Below are 19,484 nucleotides of genomic sequence, written 5' to 3'. Positions count from 1 at the left end.
AACTATGACTACACCATTAAGAAAAAAGGTGTTTTTTTTTCTACCTGGCATCTTTAGGACTCCAATATATGTGCCTTAGTTGATTTCTGTTCTACTCATTGCACTGATTAATACAGATCTGTAAAGGCAAAGGATGAGGTCAAGTGAGAATTTCTCCTAAACAAACTCACTGAAGGGAACTGGTTTAGACACAGCTGCTGTTGTTTAAAAGAAATTGCACAGGAGAAGATCTTGATCCATGCACCCACAATATGCAACTCCACAAAAACCTGATAACACGAAGAGCAGCTGTACCAAAGCTTCTATATTCTTCAGTTAAAAATCTGATATTTAGTTTTTATACCCCTATCACAGTTACATGGTCTAGTGCATCCTAGCAACCATTACCCTACACAGGCCTGAAGAGAAAAAAACCACTAAGGTAAAGGCTTAATTTTCTTACTACTATTTTACGAAAGATAACTTGCTGACTGTAACATACTGCTCATTGGTATCATTTGCACTGAAAACATGTGCGAATCTGTATAGGTACTGTACTATCACTCATATAACTGTGTTGGGGCAAATATACGTACGGCAGCTCACCAATGGGGCAAAAATGCACATGGACAGTAATCCCACAACGGTACAAAAATGCACATGGACAGTAATCCCACAAATTGGGCATCACAACTTTTGTCTGTTAGAGAAACCCATGCTATCCCTTCCCCTCCTTAATTCCCTTGCTTCAAATGCAAGGGTTGCAATTTTGTTTTCCTTTGATGACATGTGCAATTAACCAAACTTGCTAGGTAAGCCCTGTTATTCTCCCTGTCACAAGCTAACATAGAAAATGCAAAAGATGCTTATTTACAAACTGGTGCAATCATAGGACGCTGATTGACCGGGCAACACCCACCCATCCCTTGGAACAATCCAGTTGTTCCAAAGTAACCCAACATATGTAGTTACAATGTCTGCATCTAATATAAGGAACAGGGAAAGCAACAAACTGCCAGATATAAATGTGCTATAAGCAATGCGAACCAACACGCATTGATAGAAGTGAGGTAACCTGTAGTACATACCTGGTCTCACTTTCCCTTGTCAACACAAAGAATAAAAACTATTCAGGCAAACAACTGTTAATCCAACACAATGTAAAACATTAAAATCACTTCATGGAAAATAAAGTCTACAGTGATGGAATACCTTGGTACAGGCAAACTATTATTTTCAAAAATTCAAAGTATACATACACTGTGTTCCGTAGCTATTTCTAGAAGGCTTCCCATTGTTATTTCTAAACTATGTGCAACAGATGTAAACAATGTTCCTAGAGAATAGAATTCACCTCTGCTTCTCTTTATATCCCTTTATAAAAATGTTAAACATTCTGATAGATGCATCAAACTCAGCCATCAGTTAGCATAGCTGGCCAATCAGACTGGGAGGTCCCAGGTCAAAGTCTTCACGCTGGTAACAGACCAATTCAATAAAGCAGGTGCTCAGATTTAAATGAGATCCAAAGCGAAGTTTTGAATGACATCTGGTGTTCCTGTGTCAAAGCCACATATATCCAGCATTCCTCTGTCATCTGGGTCTGCAATGGTAAAGCTGCTGGATGTCATTCCACAAACTATAAGTTTGGATGGAATACCCATTGCCTAACGACAAAAACACAAAAACTTTTTCAGTATATAGCTACACAGCAATGTATTAACTATTTATAAAGAGTCTTGCAGACTTTATTGTGGCAAGTATGGAGAGGAGGCCCTTGTCCCTCAGTCTCCTCAGAGAACAATATTCCATGCTCAATTTCTCGGTTTCTCCCCACCACCACCCCGGTACAGGTTCCTGCCTTGCTCCTTGCTCCAGTGCTAGGGATACACTCCCTGGCATCTGAGGAGTTCCTTTGGACACACAGATTGTTTTTCTGCTGTCTCTCTGGCGGCCAGATTTCCTGTTGTTGCTCCCTTCTGGTTGGCTCCAGGAAGGTTTTATAGCCCCTAAGGGCATGTATCTGGATGTCTGAAGGCCAAATCTACACCAGCCTTGTTTATTTTAGCCTGGGTTGATCACAAGGTTACTATTAGTATTTATTAGTATGCTAGCCACAGTTCCTGCCTAATGAATTGTTTCTGCAGCATCTTCAAAATGCTAGAAACAATTTAGAAATCAGTAATATTCTACAGAAGCAAATTCATAGCATTATATGAAGGCATTTACCTCCCTATACGCCCTCAAGGCTGTGGCAGGATGAATATCTCCAGAAAAGGTCTCATTATCTGTGAACACGATAAAGACATCAGCAGCTACTCCATTTTTTTGAGCCCACAGCATTGGAAGAGAACAATTAGTGGGACCCATTGGAATCTAGGATTAAGAAAAGAACAAACCACAAGAAGATTCATGTTAGAACCCTGATGTAAGAAGAACTGTATGACTCACGCACCACTGTTATTGTATTGTCTATGCACCACCCACAAAGCACACACAGACAATAATACTGAATATGTAACTATAAATAGCCAAATAATCTTTCAATGCAATGAAAACTAAATTCCATTTATTTATTGTGCACATTTTTTAAATTCAGCCATGGAATTGTTACTTATTACACAGAAGCATTTACTACAAAAACAATTCATATTCCCATTCCTCTGTAAAGGACTTTATATATTTAGAAAATGCAAATACTGTCCCCCTTCAGAGAATGTCCTTGACACAGCTTAGGTAGTAAAATATGATAAAAATCACAAAACAGCACCAAAACCATTGAAATGTACAAACTGTTAAAAGCCCATCCAGAGAATAAAACATTTAGAAGCCTAAAATAATTCTTATACAACAGGCTAGAATTAGACTTCTTTGTAGTGTGTTAGTGTGTTCTTTTTTGTAGCTTCCCCCATGTTTAGTTCTCTTCTCTGGACAAAGACAAGCCCTCTTCTGCCTGTTCTCTTTACCTCCTCCACTCTCCGACCTTTCTTTCCCACCTCAGCTTCTGTCTCTTCCTCTGCTTCTGTTCACTCTCTCTCCTTCCTTTTTTCTCCCAGATGTCCCCTCTTTACCTCTTCCTTCTGGTGCTCTTTGGTCCTCTAAGGGTTTTTTCCCTATGGTTTTATCTCTAACTTGGTCACCACTTTTGCATCTCTTCCAATTAACCAAAATTACAAGAAGAGCTGTAAGTAGCATGTGAAAGAACCACATGCAGCTCACAAGCTACTTAGTACTACTCTCCTAGATTATCTCTTCCAGATGTTAAACAGCATGGGGCACAAAATGAACCCCTGTGGGATTCTACAACATAAATGGCACAGGGCTCAGTACTCGTCCCCCAATTCTACCTCCTGGAACTGGCTAGGTCAGGTAAAAGAGGAACTACCAAAGCACAATGCCCTCCCACAACCCAGCAAGCTTCTCAGCAGGACCCCAATGGCTGATGGTATGAAAGCCACTGAGAAGCCTAAGAGAATCTGCCCATCCATTACCAGGCACAGTTTAAGGTATTGGCTATCACATACAAAGCGCCTTTCATGGCCTTGGCCCCTCTTATGGAACCACCTCTCTCCCTATGTTCCATCACAACTTTGCTCAAGTCAACAGGGGCCAATCTGAAAATGTACACGTGCTTTCTCCGCTGTAGCTCCAGATTTGTGGAATGGCCTGCCCAAAGAGATCAGGAAAGTTCCCATTCACCTGGCTTCCCAGGTACAATGCAAAACTAAACAATTCAACGGGGGTTTTTTTTCTGCACAGGTAATAGGGTTGCACTGCACACAATTTGTTTTACAAACTTGCTTGGATACATTATTACAGACTGCGGTCTATACTGCTGTGTGCAGCTTATTGTAGGTAGGATCTTATTATGTAATTTCTGTGCTGTTTCATGTGTCACGTGATGACTTATGCTGTGCTTCAGTTCTTTCTGGTGCTTCCAGACTTCTAAAATCCTAATGCACTGATTACTGAATGTCCCATTTTGTTGATTGTACTGGTTCACTATGTGTAATTTGCCTTCAGTCCCTGTGAGAAAGGTAGACTATAAATAACATAAATAAATAAATAAATAAATAAATAAAAATAAATCTACAGCAATGTACTTTCTTGGTCAAGGCTGTCACTTAGGGTGACCAAGAACACATCCACCCCAAATCCAGGCCTAAATCTGGACTTAAATATGTCTAGATAATCTGGGTCCTCCAAGACTGCCTGAGGCTGCATAGCTACTACCAACAATTCAAGCACCTGGCCCAAGAACACAGTGTTATCCACCACAGTAATTATTTGGCTAATTTTGATCCAGCGACACTTTCTTCAGTATGGGTCTCATGAACCTATTCTTCAAAGCAGCTGAACTGCAGCCTCTCCTAGGAAGGCATTTATTACCCCCCCCCCCACACACACACACACCAGAGCTTCAGCTAGGTACTATCACCCACAATGAGCAAGGGCCAAGACCAGATTTAGTGGGCTGCACACTTCTAAGCAACACTTTATGCTATTAACAACTCAATACAACTTTTACGTATAAAATTAAAAAGGGAATTAAATCAAAAGCTTTCTATACCTCAGACATCTTCTGTAAAACTTGAGGCAATGTCATATCCTTAGTCACAGGACAAGGGACCAATTCATGTGAAAAGACAACAATACGGGAATCTTTTTCTGTGCGTGCAACAACCTATTGGGAAAAAGAGTAGAGAATATAGCCATAATGACTGTTCCATTTTCTTTTGTGCAGTTTTTGTAAATTTGTGTAGAAATGGGAGGTCAGTGCCTCTTATATAATGGTGTGGTTCACTGTGAAGAAAAACAGCCTTTGGCGTGATTTTTTTTTTTTTTTAATTTTGGATTTTACTGAATTTATAAGCTTTCTTGATTTTTTTTAAACTAAAATGATCCTATAAATTTTGAGAGGACTGTGAATATGTGTGAGGATGGAAGAAAGGAAGGCAAAGAGAGATAAGGACTCCTGAGCACATACAGAAGACATTTCTCATGAAAACCCTTCTCTTCCAAGACATACGCACAGTCTCTCTCAATCATACATTTACTCACCTACCCACCCCTCAGCATGCACATTCATGTACACTTCCTCAGATAAATGTCAGTTCTGTCAGCCTTACTCTACATTATCCATAAATCCTTTCCATGTGGAATGTCAAAAACAGTGAGTTACTTGAGAGGGGGGGGGGTCATGATGAATGATCCCTTGCTATTAGACCTGTGGGGTCTTTTTCCTTCACAGAGGCCTTCAGATTGATTGTGGAAATCCTCTTCTGTACGTATGTGGCTGATTTTATTTACACACTGTAAGGATTTTATTTACACACTGGAAAAGATCCTGATGCTGGGAAAGATTGAAGGTCAAAGAAGACGGGGACGGCAAAGGATGAGATGGTTAGACAGTGTCAGCGATGCAACGAACATGAAATTGAGCCAACTTCGGAGGACGGCGGAAGACAGGAGAGCCTGGCGGGAGATTGTCCATGGGGTCGCGAAGAGTCGGACTCGACTGTGCGACTGAACAACAACAAAGGATTAAGAATGTTGTGGCTTTCACATGGGGAAATTTATCATAGTTTATTTAGACTCTGATTTTGAAAAAGGGTTTTAATTTTTCAGTTCAGGAGATAAATTTTCCTAAGATGATGCAAACTCTTCCCTGTCTCCATTGCTGCTCTACTTTTTACATTTGGCTTGACTCTGTACACAGTTGCATGCTTGGGCTGGAAAAAGATACAAAATTATCCACATTCAGATTGAGTCAAAAGAATCTGGACATAACAATTTCAGTCTTACCATACACATTGCAGCTGCAATCGTACTACCATTCAGCACGCTGCCCAAAACCTTTTGTGACATAGAATCACTGACATCAACTGCAAGCAAGAAACGCTTCTCTGTTGGCTCTATCGTCTAAAGGAATTGAAGAAAAGTCAAAAGACCTAATCATTGCTGCTTTTATAATGTGTACTTATATTCTGAATCAACAAGGTCAAAGAAATTACATACTTGTAGGAACAAGCTTAAATATCCAGTACAGTGCATACTTGCTAGAGGTCCATCAGTGGCTATTAGCCACAAGGTATAGATAGGAACTCTCAGTCTGCGGTAAGTGATGCACTGTATTCTTGGTGTTTGCGGGGGCAACAGTGGGAGGGCTTCTAGTGTGCTGGACCTCCTGATGGCACCTGGTATTTTTGACCACTGTGTGACAGTGTTGGACTGGATGGGCCATTGGCCTGATCCAACATTGGCTTCTCTTATGTTCTTATGTAATATAAATAAGACATTTTTCATTTCAGTTCAGCTCTCCCAGGAAAATACTAGCTCCACAGAAACTCAACAGAAGGTGGCAGGAGAAGTAACATAATCTGCAAGGTGGGTCCCAGGAAAGCTTTGATGATAAGAATAGAGGAAGCAGTAGCAACAGTAACTCATCCAGACGTTAATAAGGATGTACATTAAAGGTTGAGGGTGTGGGGATGCTGAACCACTGCTTATCTTGTGACTGATTCACATTGGGAGGGCAGGATAAAGAAATAAAAAGGTAAGCTGCCACACCCCACAGTTCTTGTCAGATACCTGACAATGTTGAACTGTGATCACTTTGTAAGTTTCAACTGACCAGCTGTCAACCATACAATACTTCCCCAAAAAAGGATGGCCATCTGGAGAGTTATACTGGAAATATTTTTTTAAAAAAAAACAAGTATATTTGTTCAACCAGTGTAGTTTACAATATCTAACAGTTACCAAGAAGGTTTTGTAAAAGGAAGCATCCAGAGCTTCCAAGATATCCTTGTTAGATTTCCAATGAAGTTTTCCCCGATAACCTCGTTCTCCTTTGTACTTTTCCAATGCAACCAATATGTGGAAAGGATGTATTCGAGCCTGAAAAAAGCAATACAAAAAGTACACTCTCAAGTGTTTAATTTAAAAGAACATCTCCCAAAAAGTTTTAAAAAATATATATTTGAATGGTTGTGATGTTAACTTTTGTGAGAAGAACCTCTATATCTTATACTATATATAAAAAAGAAGGCAAAATCTTGCTAACTGTCCCCAGTATTTGAGATTTATGGGGCAATCCTAAGCAGCTCTACTCAAAAGAAAAAATAATTTTATCCAATGGAGCTTTCTTCCAGTTAAGTGTTTTTAGGATTGCATCCTTAATGTAACAATTATACCCAGTGTAGTGTTGTGGTTAGAGTGCTGGACTAGGATACAGGAGAACCAGGTTTGAATCTTCACTCTGCCACCAAAGCTTGTTGCAGTGACATTGGTCCAGTCACACACACTCAGCCAAACCTATGTCTGAGATCCCGTGGCAGATTGTCCCCCTGGTCCACCTCTGAACTAAAGGGGATGAAATGAGAATTCAGACAACTTGAGCGAGTTTGGCGACGGGATCATGATGAAGCTGCAAGAGCACCCTATAGGACGTTTATTAAAGCCTGTGAGGTGGTGCTAAAGGCTGTGAAGAAAGAGTTCTTCTCTGCCTCTATTGCATCCGCTAGCTCACGTCTGGCACAATCATTTTGGGGCGATTCGATTTTTGACATCCCTGATAAAAGGGAATGAAAAGAATAGGAATTGGACAATTAGCTGTGAGGCATTTGCAAGCTTTTTCGCGGATAAAGTCTTGTTGCTCCACCAGAACCTGCCTGTCCATATTGATACAGTAAGTGAACTGGAGGCCCCTTGGTCGTCTTTGGATTCAGTTTTGACACCTTTAGCCTGCTCTCCTCTGCTGATGTTGACAGGATCTTGGGGGCTGTCAGACCAACCACGTGCCCCCTTGATCCGTGTCCCTTGTGGCTGGTGAAGGCCGGTGGCAAGAGAATACGGGGCTCGTTGAGGGAACTTATCAACTGGTCCCTACAAAGAGGGACCTATCCAGAGGGCCTCAAGGAAACCGTGATCACGCAACTTTTGAAAAAACTAACTCAGGATCCTTCTGATCCTATCAATTACCGCCAGTTTCGAATCTACCATTTCTGGGCAAGGTGATTGAGAAAGCAGTGGCTGAACAGCTCCAGGGTTTCCTGGATGAGACATCGGCATCGGATCCATTCCAGTCCGGCTTCCACCCTGGCCACGGGACGGAGACGGTGTTGGTCGCCTTGGAAGATGATCTCCATCAACAGCTGGATCGAGGTGGGTCGGCACTGCTACTTTTATTAGATCTCACGGCAGCGTTCAAAACGGTCAATTATGACCTTCTGATCCACTGTCTCGCCGACGCAGAAGTTGGAGTGGGTAGCCCTAAATGGCTTACCTCATTTCTCCATGGTCAGGGACAGAGGGTGGCGGTCAGGGAGAAAGTGTCCTCTACATACCCCTTGGAGTGTGGGGTCCCTCGGGGGCACTCCTTTCCTGATGCTGTTTAACATCTATATGCGCCGCCTTGCCCAGTTGCTCTGAGTTTCAGGCTTGGGTGTCACAAATATGCCAATGACACCCAGTTGTATCTGCTTTTAGATGGCCACCTGGATGCCGCCCAAAAAAATCTGGCCGTGGGTTTGGAGACTGTGGTGGGATGGTTAAAAAAGTCGGATGGCCACCTGGTGCTGCCCCAAAAAATCTGGCCGTGGGTTTGGAGACCGTGGTGGGATGGTTAAAAAAGAGCAGACTGAAACTGAATCTGATGAGGAGGTTCTGTGGTTGTGGGGAGGGGCTTCAGGGCTGGGGGTTCAGCTTACCGGCTCTCCATCGGGCACCATTAACACCAGTGCAATCCGTCAAGAGCCTGGGTGTGATCCTGGATACCTCCCTTAATATGGAGGCCCAGGTCACACATACAGCCAGGCAGATATTGTTCCATCTATGCCAAGCCTGGCGGCTGGCCCCTTTCCTGTCACACTCCAATCTGGCCACAGTAATCCATGCGACAGTCACCTCCAGGCTAGACTACTGTAACTCACTCTATGCTGGCCTGCCCTTGAGATTGACCTGGAAGCTCCAACTGATCCACATTGCAGCAGCACGAGTCCTAACAGGAACATCATGGACTGCGCACATTCATCCTGTGCTGCGTTAGCTGCAATGGCTTCCAGTGAAGCACAGAATCAAGTTCAAGGTTTTGGTTCTGACCTTGAAGGCCTTGACCAGTCTGGGACTGACGTATCTGTGGGAGCGCCTCCTCCGTTACACCTCCAGTAGAGCATTACGCTCTTCACAGAAGAACTTGCTGGTGATCCCTGGCCCTAGAGAGATCCAGATATCCTCGACCAGGGCCAGCAAATGGAATAAGTGTATTTCCAACTATATCTTTTGTCACATTTATGTTGTTACTTTTCTCTCTTGTCCCTGGAGATTTTGTCCAGGAGGTCCAAGCTCTAACCTCAATATCTTTCACCTCCCATGAACTTATTTCCCTCAATTTCTATCCTTCTCATATCCTCCTTTTCAGTAAGCTCACAGAAGAATCAAGCATACCATTAAATACAAGACTGTCTTCTTCCCAACTCACCCAAAAGAACGCTCTTTTTCCTAAAAATTATATATCCCAAACAGTGGAAAAGTTAATAGTTTGCTACTTTACGCCAACCCTTCAGTATTCCACCCTTTTCTAAGATGATGATTCCCAACCCTTTCTTTCAACCATCAACTGGTAATGTGCAGAAAGAAGACTACTCAAGACTATTTACTTCCCTTGCTTTAGCCACAACGTTCCCCAATTAAAAAAAAGCCATTGACATTCCCAAACACTAAATAATCCTTTGTTAACAAATGTAGCCTCATCTTCAACACTGATGTTCTGTTAGTGGTACAATTCAACAAAAGCCATAGGTGGCTCTGATTTTAACTTGTTTCAATGATATATTTATGTGTTGGCTTTTTATGGCTTTTAAGATGAGATTTTTAGCCAGCGTGGTGGCCTTATGAGGAATAGAAAGGCAGGGTAAAAATCTTGTTAAGAGCTAAATGCTAGAGTAATACACAGAGAAATGTTTACCTTTTTAAGGAGTTTCTCATTTCTTAGTCTTTCACAAACAATTGTTACTTCTGGGCTTCCTGGTTCAAGTACAGAATTTGCTGTCATCTTTCCTAGATTCCTCAATATTGCTGTTAAAGGCATCTCCTGCAACAATGTTTTCCATACCTTGTACAGAATGGGTTAAAATTAGTACAAAAATGGAAGAACTCAGGATCTGCAAGTAGCAACTTAAGAGTCAGCCTTGAACAGTGATCCATCTTCAAATAATTTTAAAATGGTGCACTTCAGCAAAATGCACAAAAATGATAGTAAATATGAAGCAAAATATTAATGCTCATATGAGTTACTCACATCTTTAGATTTCAAATGGCTTGTGAGGAGGTGTTCCCTGACTAAATTATACTCTTCTATCAAATGAATCACTTCCAATTCATCCTTTGTATGCTTCACCTTCTCCACTGCCTCCAAATATTTTAATAGTTTTTCAGTTTCAGGAGAAAGCTTAATGTCTTTATATGCCTCTTGTACTTCCTTCCACCCTTTCATTACATACTTTGTGACTATAGCGAGGCCTGTTAAAAGAGAAAAAAGACCCAGTTATCCTTGCTTCTCCAAAATGTTTACCAGTTAGCCAAGAACTCTAACTAGAGTCTTGTGAAAATGCATTAGATTAAAAAATATATTTACCTTGAAATATACTCAGTTTGGAAGTTTATTGTCTCGATTTCACCAATAATAAGAGACAGAAAAAAATCAATTATAATAGATACACAAACACAATGACTTCTCCCTATTACATTTCTTTTGACATGCATCAGCATAGTTGAAATGTACAAGCACTGGATTTTTTCTGGTCCAGTGTAGTCAATCATTGTTTTATTTGCTAGGGATTATGAGCATTGCCACCCTGCAACTCCAGAGTTACTCCTTACCATCAGTTTAACATTTCCTCTATATGCTTCTGAAATAAAAGAAACGTTTGCTTTTAATGCCATTCCTTGTTTCTTTTTTGAGACAAAAGTCATAAACAGCAAGCCATCACCCACTACAAGGGAAGTCTAAGATTTGCTACCTGAGCTACAATGTGATTTTACTGTAGCCGCCAAAAATTTAGCCACAAAGTTACTTGTTTATCTTAACCTCTTAGTAACCAAGAAGACTTAGCTTCTAAATGGATAGAGTCCTGCTTTAAGCAAAGGAAAAATCAATTCAGCTCTGAAAACTGAAAATTCAGGGCAATCCAAAATAATAAATCTATAGAGTCAATTCAGTAAGTACCAAATCCACCAAGTCTATTAGAGTACAGAATACTATTAAACCTTCCTAACAGCACCACTGATGGCAAGGCATTTAAAAGTGCAAGCATAAATATCCTTCCATAGTTTGGAAGAGGGAATTCAAAGAGGTAGTTCAGCATTTTTACCAGGGGAAGAATACCAATTGAAAAGACTGAACGTTACTCTGCAAGCTTCAACACAATTCTATTATTTAAGATGTGAAAAGTAACAAAATCCCACTCTAAAACAAAAATCTAAATTATATGGGGATAACAACACTAGTTTAATAAATGTTTAATACTTTAAGTGCAAATACTCTTAAATTCACTGAGCTGTAATTCCATAAGAGCCCCACTGTCAAATGTTTAGTGAGATCTTTGCAGGAAGAAGTGATGCCATCTGCTCTTAAGGAAGCAAGAGTACAAATGTGGTTAAATGAACTCTTCCTTTGACCCTCTTGCACTGAATATGTATAGACCCATTTCAAACCTGCAATTCCTGACCAAGGTGGTCAAACGGACCTTTTTAAAAAAACTTCTGCTGCTTTCAATGTGGCTTCCATCCAAGGCTGAAGACCCAAACTGTCTGAGAATAAATACAGGAGGCACATAACCCTGTTGATTCTCTTAGGTCACTCATTACTATCAATCACAGCATTTTTCTTAACTGGTTGTGTGAGTTTGGAGTACAAGGCATTGCTTTGCCATGGCTCCACTTCCACCTTATGAGAAAGTTTCAGAAAATGTTGTCAGAAGATTAATTTTCTTCCCCACTTGGGAATCATTCTGTGAGATTCCAGATAGTTCTGATTTGTCTCCCATGGTTTTCCATATTTACATGAAACCGCTGGGAATGTGGAATCCAATGTTATCATTGGGAGGGGCCATGGCTCAGTGGCAGAGCATCTGCTTGGCATGCAGAAGGTCCCAGGTTCAATTCCCAGCATCTCCATTTAAGAGGTCCAGGCAGTGGGTGATGTGAAAGATCTCATCCTGAGACCTTGTAGAGTATCTGCCAGTCTGAGTAGACAATACTGAAGTTGATGGACCAATTGATTCAGTATAAGGCAGCTTCATGTATTCATGTGTATCAGTTTGCTGGTAACGTCCAGCTCTCCCACCTCATTCTCCATCTGGTGAAATAAGCTCCTCTATGAATGACCAAGATCTATAATGAACTGGATGAGGGAAAATAAAAGCTCAATCCAGACAAGACAGAGATGTTTATAATGGGTAGGCTTCTTGATCTGGATGTAGAGGCCTATTTTAGACAGTCACAGCTTGGGAATGCTCCTGGATCTGACATTCTGGATGCTCAAGTGATAGGAGTGTGTTCTACCATCTTCAGTTGTTTCACTAGCTATACTGCACTATCTTCCTTAGAGTCAGTTCAGACATTCTAACTGATCCAGGATATGGCAGCCCAAACACATGCATTCAAAAGGGAAATTAAATGCATTTGAAAGAGAAATAAATAGAAAGAGAACTTACATGCATCAAATAATCCTCTCTCTTAATTTCATAGTTCTCCACTCTTACTTGTATGCAAAATTACATTTAATACAAAAAAGAATTTAAACCCTCACATATAAAAGGAATATTCATTTTTATCGAGCTGACACTCAAACTATTATTTCTGTACTTTTACCTTCATGTTGTTACTGATACCACTAAACTGATGAAAATAAAATATAATGCAGATTTTGTTGCTTCTAGAACAATATCTGCCCCGTGACCAAAGCAAGATACATGAAGGCAGACATTTAAATACAGTAACCGATTGCCTGAAAAACTATTCAAGAGAAACTTTTCTTCATTTGGGAGCACAGAAGAAAATAATAATTTGCCAAAAACAATACTGACAAGCAGTTTGTAAAATGACACACACTACTAAAAATTTTACATGATAGTGCTATAACGAAGGCCATTTCTCACATGTCTAGAGTCATGGGTGAAATTTCAGGGTCACATTTATCTAATTACTGTGAAATGGGTCTGTAGTACATGGCAAAACTCCAGACACTGCACACATTTCCAAGCTCTGATCTTATGTTCATACCGGTATATACATACTAGCACAGCTTCTAAAAACCACACCCATTTCTGTAACATCTCAGTGATTCTGAACCACAACCTTTCTCTAATTTTTTTATGCCGCCTACATATAAGACAATATATTTAATGCTGACAAACACGGCTGTTCTCAGTTCTTATTACCTTCATTTGCAGGCTTTAGGTGGGACAACCTTAGAAGATCTTTATGAGACCAGCCATTTCTTTGCTTGCACTTTGTAACTGCTAAGGCAACAGCCATGCCATTCTTTCCATTGTACCAATCCGCAACAGCTTTTCTCAAGGCACGACCCCACATGCCACACTTCATGCCCGCCTTGAGATCCTTTTTAAACTGGATGAAAGTGAAAAGATGAGTCGGTATGTGGCAGACTTCAGGGACAGCCTTATAAGCGGCTTGTTTTGTTTTTGCATCGGAACACTGCGAAGAAACGGCAAGTGCAAACAATACGGGTTCTGGCTTTGCTGCTCTCCCTTCTTGGCTGAACGTCTTTATTTCCTGTACCACTTCACAGCCTTTGCCGTCTTCAATAAGCCTAAGCAGTGCATCAGCATTTTCAAACCCTAGTTTTTGTTCCTTGATGTAGTAAGTACCCCCTTCAGAACCAAAACACAAGAAACGCTGTAATCGATTCATGTCAGTAACTTGCCATACACATCCATCTGCAGAGTTCGGCACCTGCTTTTCATTCAAGGGCTGCATTTGGCTCACTGCTTCTTCCATTATCTTTCTAGTGTTAAGAGGCCTCCTAGGGGGGAAAAAGCACACACAAAAATATTTTCTAAAATAAAGATGATGCTTTTGATCTCTTTCCTATAGTCATATAATAAGCTATCATTCAGAAATATGTTAAATCTCTGCCTTTAAAAAAAAATAACCAGTGGTGAGATTCACTACACTATTAAACCAGCACATATTTGCTTTAAAAAAGATCGTTTAAGCATGTGAGTTACAGCAAATTGTGTTTTACAATCTCCAGACAAGAGGACTAGAAAATCTTATGAACTAGCATTACAATCCTAAGAACTCTTCCCTGGGCATAAGCCCCACTGAGTAGGATTCTGACTATGCCTGCCAAGGAGGGCACCGCTGGTTACTTTGACCAACAAAACCTGATGCTGGTGCAGGAACATTTGAATTTTTCCAGACTTAAGAAGTTATTTCTTTCAGCAGCAACACAGTGAAATTAGCTGGAAAAAGGTACTTTCTGAATATTTAAAACACAAGGGTTATGAAGTTGAAAAAGGCAGCATAAAAGACAACATACCTTTTTGCACATACAGTTTATTGCCAGCTAAAGCATAGGCAATGTACATCCTTCCATACAGCAAAATATTTTACAACTGTGTGAAACTCAGTATTTCTGGTTTATCCTAGTGGTGGAATGTTTGATCATTAGACACCTCACTAATTCTTCATGAAAGTAGCTCACTCACCTGGCCTGTTGTTTTCCACTGTACCACAAATCCTTCAGTTTCTCTTTCTGATAAAAAAAGGTACTGCATATGTACTATCAATTACTGGTGGGAATGTAGCAAATGACTGCTGAACACACTGTTAACTTAACTGTCATTTTCACATCCTACAAAATTTGATAGGCATCAGCAGATACACTTCTTTTTACTAAGCAAGGAAACTGTGCTAGCTGTTTCCACAGGTATGGGTGATGTGCACTGTCAAGAATTGCTAGACAGATTTCTGGTCTAAGCGTTTCGCTGCTCGGACACGTCCCATCTCACTCTGATGGAGATGCGCCGAGACCCAGCTGACGGAAGGGGTCCGAGTTCGTCCCGGACCTCCCCAGGGTCTTTGTAGGAGACCCCCAGCCTGGGGAGCTGAGGAGAGCCTCTTCCAAGGCAACGGCCAAGGAATTGAGACTCACCTTCTTCCCCGAAAGATACCGTCGCTGCAGAGCCAGCATGGCGCGCAGAGACGAATGCCGGAGCAAGTGACCATGATCAAACTTCTAAAAATACTTCCAAAAGATCTCCAAGACTCCAAATCGTGAGTTAAGCAAAGCTCAGGTGAAAAAAGCAAACTGAACCTTGGTAGTAATCGGAAGCACCTAAGTTTGAAGCGTTGGGGAGAGGAATTAACACCCCCTCTTTTTTTTCTTTGAGCAAACTTTAAAAATGGTTTTAAATCGGAAATAAAAGACTTTGAGCTAAAATAAGCACATAAGCAGTCAAACGAATGCAAAAACTGCTAAAGTATACAAAGCGGGACTAAATCGTATAACTTTTGCCTTGTTTTGGAAAACTTACTTCTTGTTGATATTATGGCTGGGAGAGGACGGAGAGTGCCGGAAAAAAAACTGGTGACCAGAAATAACATACCAACGACACCTTCTCAGAACCAGGAAATAACTACAGACTTCTCCGCACTGCTAGCAAATGCACTGCGCCCCCTAATGGAGCAGATGACTAATCTCAACACTAAGCTTGATAATGTTCAAAAACAGATGAATCAAATGGATAAAAGAACCTCAGCAACTGAGAAAACGTTGAAAAAGATGGAAAAACAGACTGAGTATTAATAAAAGAGTGAATGAAGCAGAGAAGGAAAGATCTGCTGATAAAATGCAAATAACACAGCTTCAGCTAGACAGATCCATGTATGTTCTACGTTTTCATGGGATCCCCGAAGAGAAAAATGAGGACTTAAAAGAACTCTTGGCGGCTGCCTTGACCCCATTAATGGATTACAAACAAGAAGATTTAATAAAAGAGATGGATGTGGCCTATAGGACTTTATAAAGAAAAATAAATTACCTGGGGAAATCTATCTGAAATTCACAAAACGATCTACCAGAGAACTGGTGCTAAAGTCAACAAATGGGAAAATCCTTAAAAATCAAGAATGAAGAAGTAAAATTTTTGAAAGACATCCTTTTCAAGGTTAGAAAACAAAGGAAACGCTACAGGATGCTCACTCTCACTCTTCAAAAAAAGGGAATACCATATAGATGGTTATTCCCGGAAGGGCTGAGCTTCAATTTCCAGGGGGGGGGAAATATAAAATTGACTCTGTTCCAAAAGTGGAAAAAAAATTGGACCAAGTGTTTAACACAAAAAAGAAGCAGAAGGAAAAGAACTTAAAACCGGATGGGGAGGAAGAAGATGAATCCTACTCACAGGATTTAACAAGCCAAATTTCCACGTCATCAGAATCATCTGAATCGGAGAAAGGAGCGGCCACTCCGAAACTCCAGAAAACGAAGAAACGCAGGAAGAAAAGACTCTAGAACTAAGGCAATAGTATTAAAGGCAGAAATTGCGTTAAGCTACTACAGATGTATTAATAATTGAATCAAATTTTAACATAACGTGTTATATTAGGTTAAAAAAAAAATTCTATAACTTAGATCTTGATATGGATTAGTCTTTACCTATTCCCCAAATCCAGTAGATGGAATAGATTAGAACTGTAGTAATCCTTCCCAAATCCAGTAGATTTGTGTATTAGATTTCCTATACCCATCACCTATAGTATTCCCAGTAGTCATGTATGGCTGCGAGAGTTGGACTATAAGGAAGACCGAGCGCCGAAGAATAGATTCTTTTGAACTATGGTGCTGGAGAAGACTCTTGAGAGTCCCTTGGACTGCAAGAAGATCAAATCAGTCAATCCTAAAAGAAATCAACCCTGACTGTTCCCTGGAAGGCCAGATAATGAAAATGAAGCTCAAATACTTTGGCCACCAAATGAGAAGGGAGCACTCACTTGAGAAGACCCTGATGCTGGGAAAGATTGAAGGTCAAAGAAGACGGAGACGGCAAAGGATGAGATGGTTGGACAGTGTCATAGATGCAACGAACATGACATTGAGCCAACTTCAGAGGACAGCGGAAGACAGGAGGGCCTGGCGGAATCTAGTCCATGGGGTCGCGAAGAGTCGGACTCGACTGTGCGACTGAACAACATCAATTATTTTCCCTTCCCCCATCCCATAATTGTAGTGTGTAGAAAATGCAAAAAAATAAAAATTCCCCTGCGGGGGGGCCAAAAAAAAAAGAATTGCTAGACAGTTCCTTGCAACACAAAGTCTTTTTTTTCCATTTAGCATAATATGGAACAATTTACTTTTTAAATAAACTCTGAACAATCTATTCTGTGTAGAATGCTCAGTGGCTGCCCTCAAACTCAGAATTCATCACATGCAATCTGAACTTAAATAGTATCATCTGTTCTATCACCTCATTTTGCTACATGTGTACACCAAGCCTCAGGTTACTACATGTGAAGCTTGAATCACAGTAGTGATTGCATTTCTGTGTATTTCCTTGCCAGAGCCAGTGCAGTGAACATATGAAGCTGCCTTATATTGAACCAGAGCAAAAGTCCATCAAGGTCAGTATTGTTTACTCTCACTGACAGAAGCTTTCCAGGACCTCAAGATGAAGTCTGTCACATCACCTGCTACTTGATTACTTTTAATTGGAGATGCCAAACATGGGCCCCCGTTCACATGGCGAATTTGCTGCGGGAGAGCCATGATTGGATGGTGGATTTTCTGGGCGCAATCAAACCACAGCATCTGGCAAGTGGAGCGCACCCGTGGCCAACCTGTGGCATGCCGCCGAAAATGTGTGATAAAAAAATACCTCCTCAAAGGGAGTAGCAATCGGTTTGCCACAGCCTGCCTCTGGACTCCCTTGGTGTGATCGTGCAGGCGCGGCTTTTCCCTCCAGCTGTCTTTGTTGCAGCGTGCACACCGAGGGCCGGAACCATGGGTTGCTGCCGACACATCTGATCGCATTGTCGCGGGGCTAACTGCAGCGCTGCAAATAGCCACGCCTCCCCCCCCCGCGTTTTCCAGCCCTTGTGACCGGGGGCCATGATGCTGTACCACCAAGCCACCGCTCCCTCCCCCTCAAAATATCAGAGTAGGATCTAGGAGGCCATGATTCAAAGCCCTGTGCTGCTGTGAAAATCACCGGGTGACACTGGGGCTGCTGTAACAAGGGCAATGCAATTGTGGTATTTGCCTGGGGAGCATGAAGCTGAGTGGTGCAAGCAAAAGACCTGACCATCACTAAAATAAACATTGTGTTGTTATTATTACTTTTTGTTACCTTTGTACTTACCTTTCTACCAAAATAACTACCATGAAAGCATAGGGAGTGCAATGTTATATTCTTGCCTCGGTGGCAAAAATTAACTAGTTATGGCTTTGCCTCCCTCACAGGGTTGTCATGAGGATAAAAAAAAAAGTAACAACGTGAGTCGCCCTGTACTCCTTGGAAAAAAAACTAAAAAGTACTTAATAAACAATAGCTGCTTGAAACGCCGCTTCTTCTCTTTTCTCCCACCTTCCTTCATAAAGGAAGCTCTCTTTTGAAGAAGAGGACACCTCCCCCCTTGTTAATAACAGAGCTCTTCCCAATTCCTTCCAGTTTTTCGGGAGTAGGAAGGGGGCTCCTGGGGGAGGGGTTTGATGTGGGTGAAAAAAACTACTCCTTGGAAAGTGATCTCTGGTCCAGGAAGGGAAAACGGACCGTCCGCCCCCTCCCCGGGAAGCTGGCGCTGCAGGGCGGAGGATATCCCAGGCGTTCCCGCCAAGCCCGCCGTACCTGCACGGCGACCGCAGCTACCTCCGTGACTCGCAAGGAGAGCAGCAAATACAGGCGAGGACCAGCGGCCAGTCAAGGCGACCGAAGCTTTCGCTTCTCCTCAGGATCCTTTCCGTGCTCGCTTCTCCCAGCCCCTGACAACTTCCCTCACGTCCGGGTGCCCGAAAGAGACCCGGATGGAGAAGCTCCGCATTGTTATCCCCGCCCCTCTCCTTGCCTGGGGGGGGGGGGGGGGGGAGGACGACAGAAACACTTTGTTGTCCCCCAGAGATACCATACCCGCAAAAGTTGCAAAGACCCGGATGGGCCCACCGGCCCCCAACCCCTTCTTGAAGGAGGCTTGAAGGCTTGTGCACAGAGATCAATTGGTTTCGTCACAATCTGAATAGCCAGCATTGTCCATAATTCTATGTGTCACTGGCCATAATTCACCCCACATACATATTAATGCAACTGTCTACCGGCGGCAGGGAATGTCACATAAAGCTGAAAGAACTGATAAGGAGCATGGGACATATAGCGCAATAGAGATAAAGACACACACACACCCCTTTTGCGTTCCCACCACGCACGCATTCAACTAGGAACCCGAAGAAAAAATGGATGCGTCCGGGGGCCTTTTTCTACTTCTAT

At 41.8% G+C, this 19,484-nt stretch overlaps 1 protein-coding gene across 1 annotated transcript; it reads right to left on the bottom strand.

Moving 5' to 3' along the window:
• Positions 1-1,249: 1,249 nt before the first annotated feature.
• On the bottom strand, positions 1,250-18,973 carry TROVE2 (TROVE domain family member 2). Its single transcript, XM_015426429.1, has 9 exons — positions 18,852-18,973; positions 13,422-14,026; positions 10,280-10,500; positions 9,947-10,093; positions 6,742-6,879; positions 5,785-5,901; positions 4,550-4,663; positions 2,209-2,355; positions 1,250-1,646 (listed from the first exon to the last, which is right to left on the bottom strand). Exons 2-9 carry the CDS (start codon positions 13,999-14,001, stop codon positions 1,494-1,496), a joined length of 1,617 nt encoding a protein of 538 aa, XP_015281915.1. The 5' UTR covers positions 14,002-14,026; positions 18,852-18,973; the 3' UTR covers positions 1,250-1,493.
• Between the last annotated feature and the right edge of the window lie 511 nt (positions 18,974-19,484).

This window comes from Gekko japonicus, unplaced genomic scaffold, assembly GCF_001447785.1.
Source record: "Gekko japonicus isolate JY-2015 unplaced genomic scaffold, Gekko_japonicus_V1.1 scaffold930, whole genome shotgun sequence".
Lineage (NCBI taxonomy): Eukaryota > Metazoa > Chordata > Lepidosauria > Squamata > Gekkonidae > Gekko > Gekko japonicus.
This window is presented reverse-complemented; position numbering and strand designations above follow the sequence as displayed.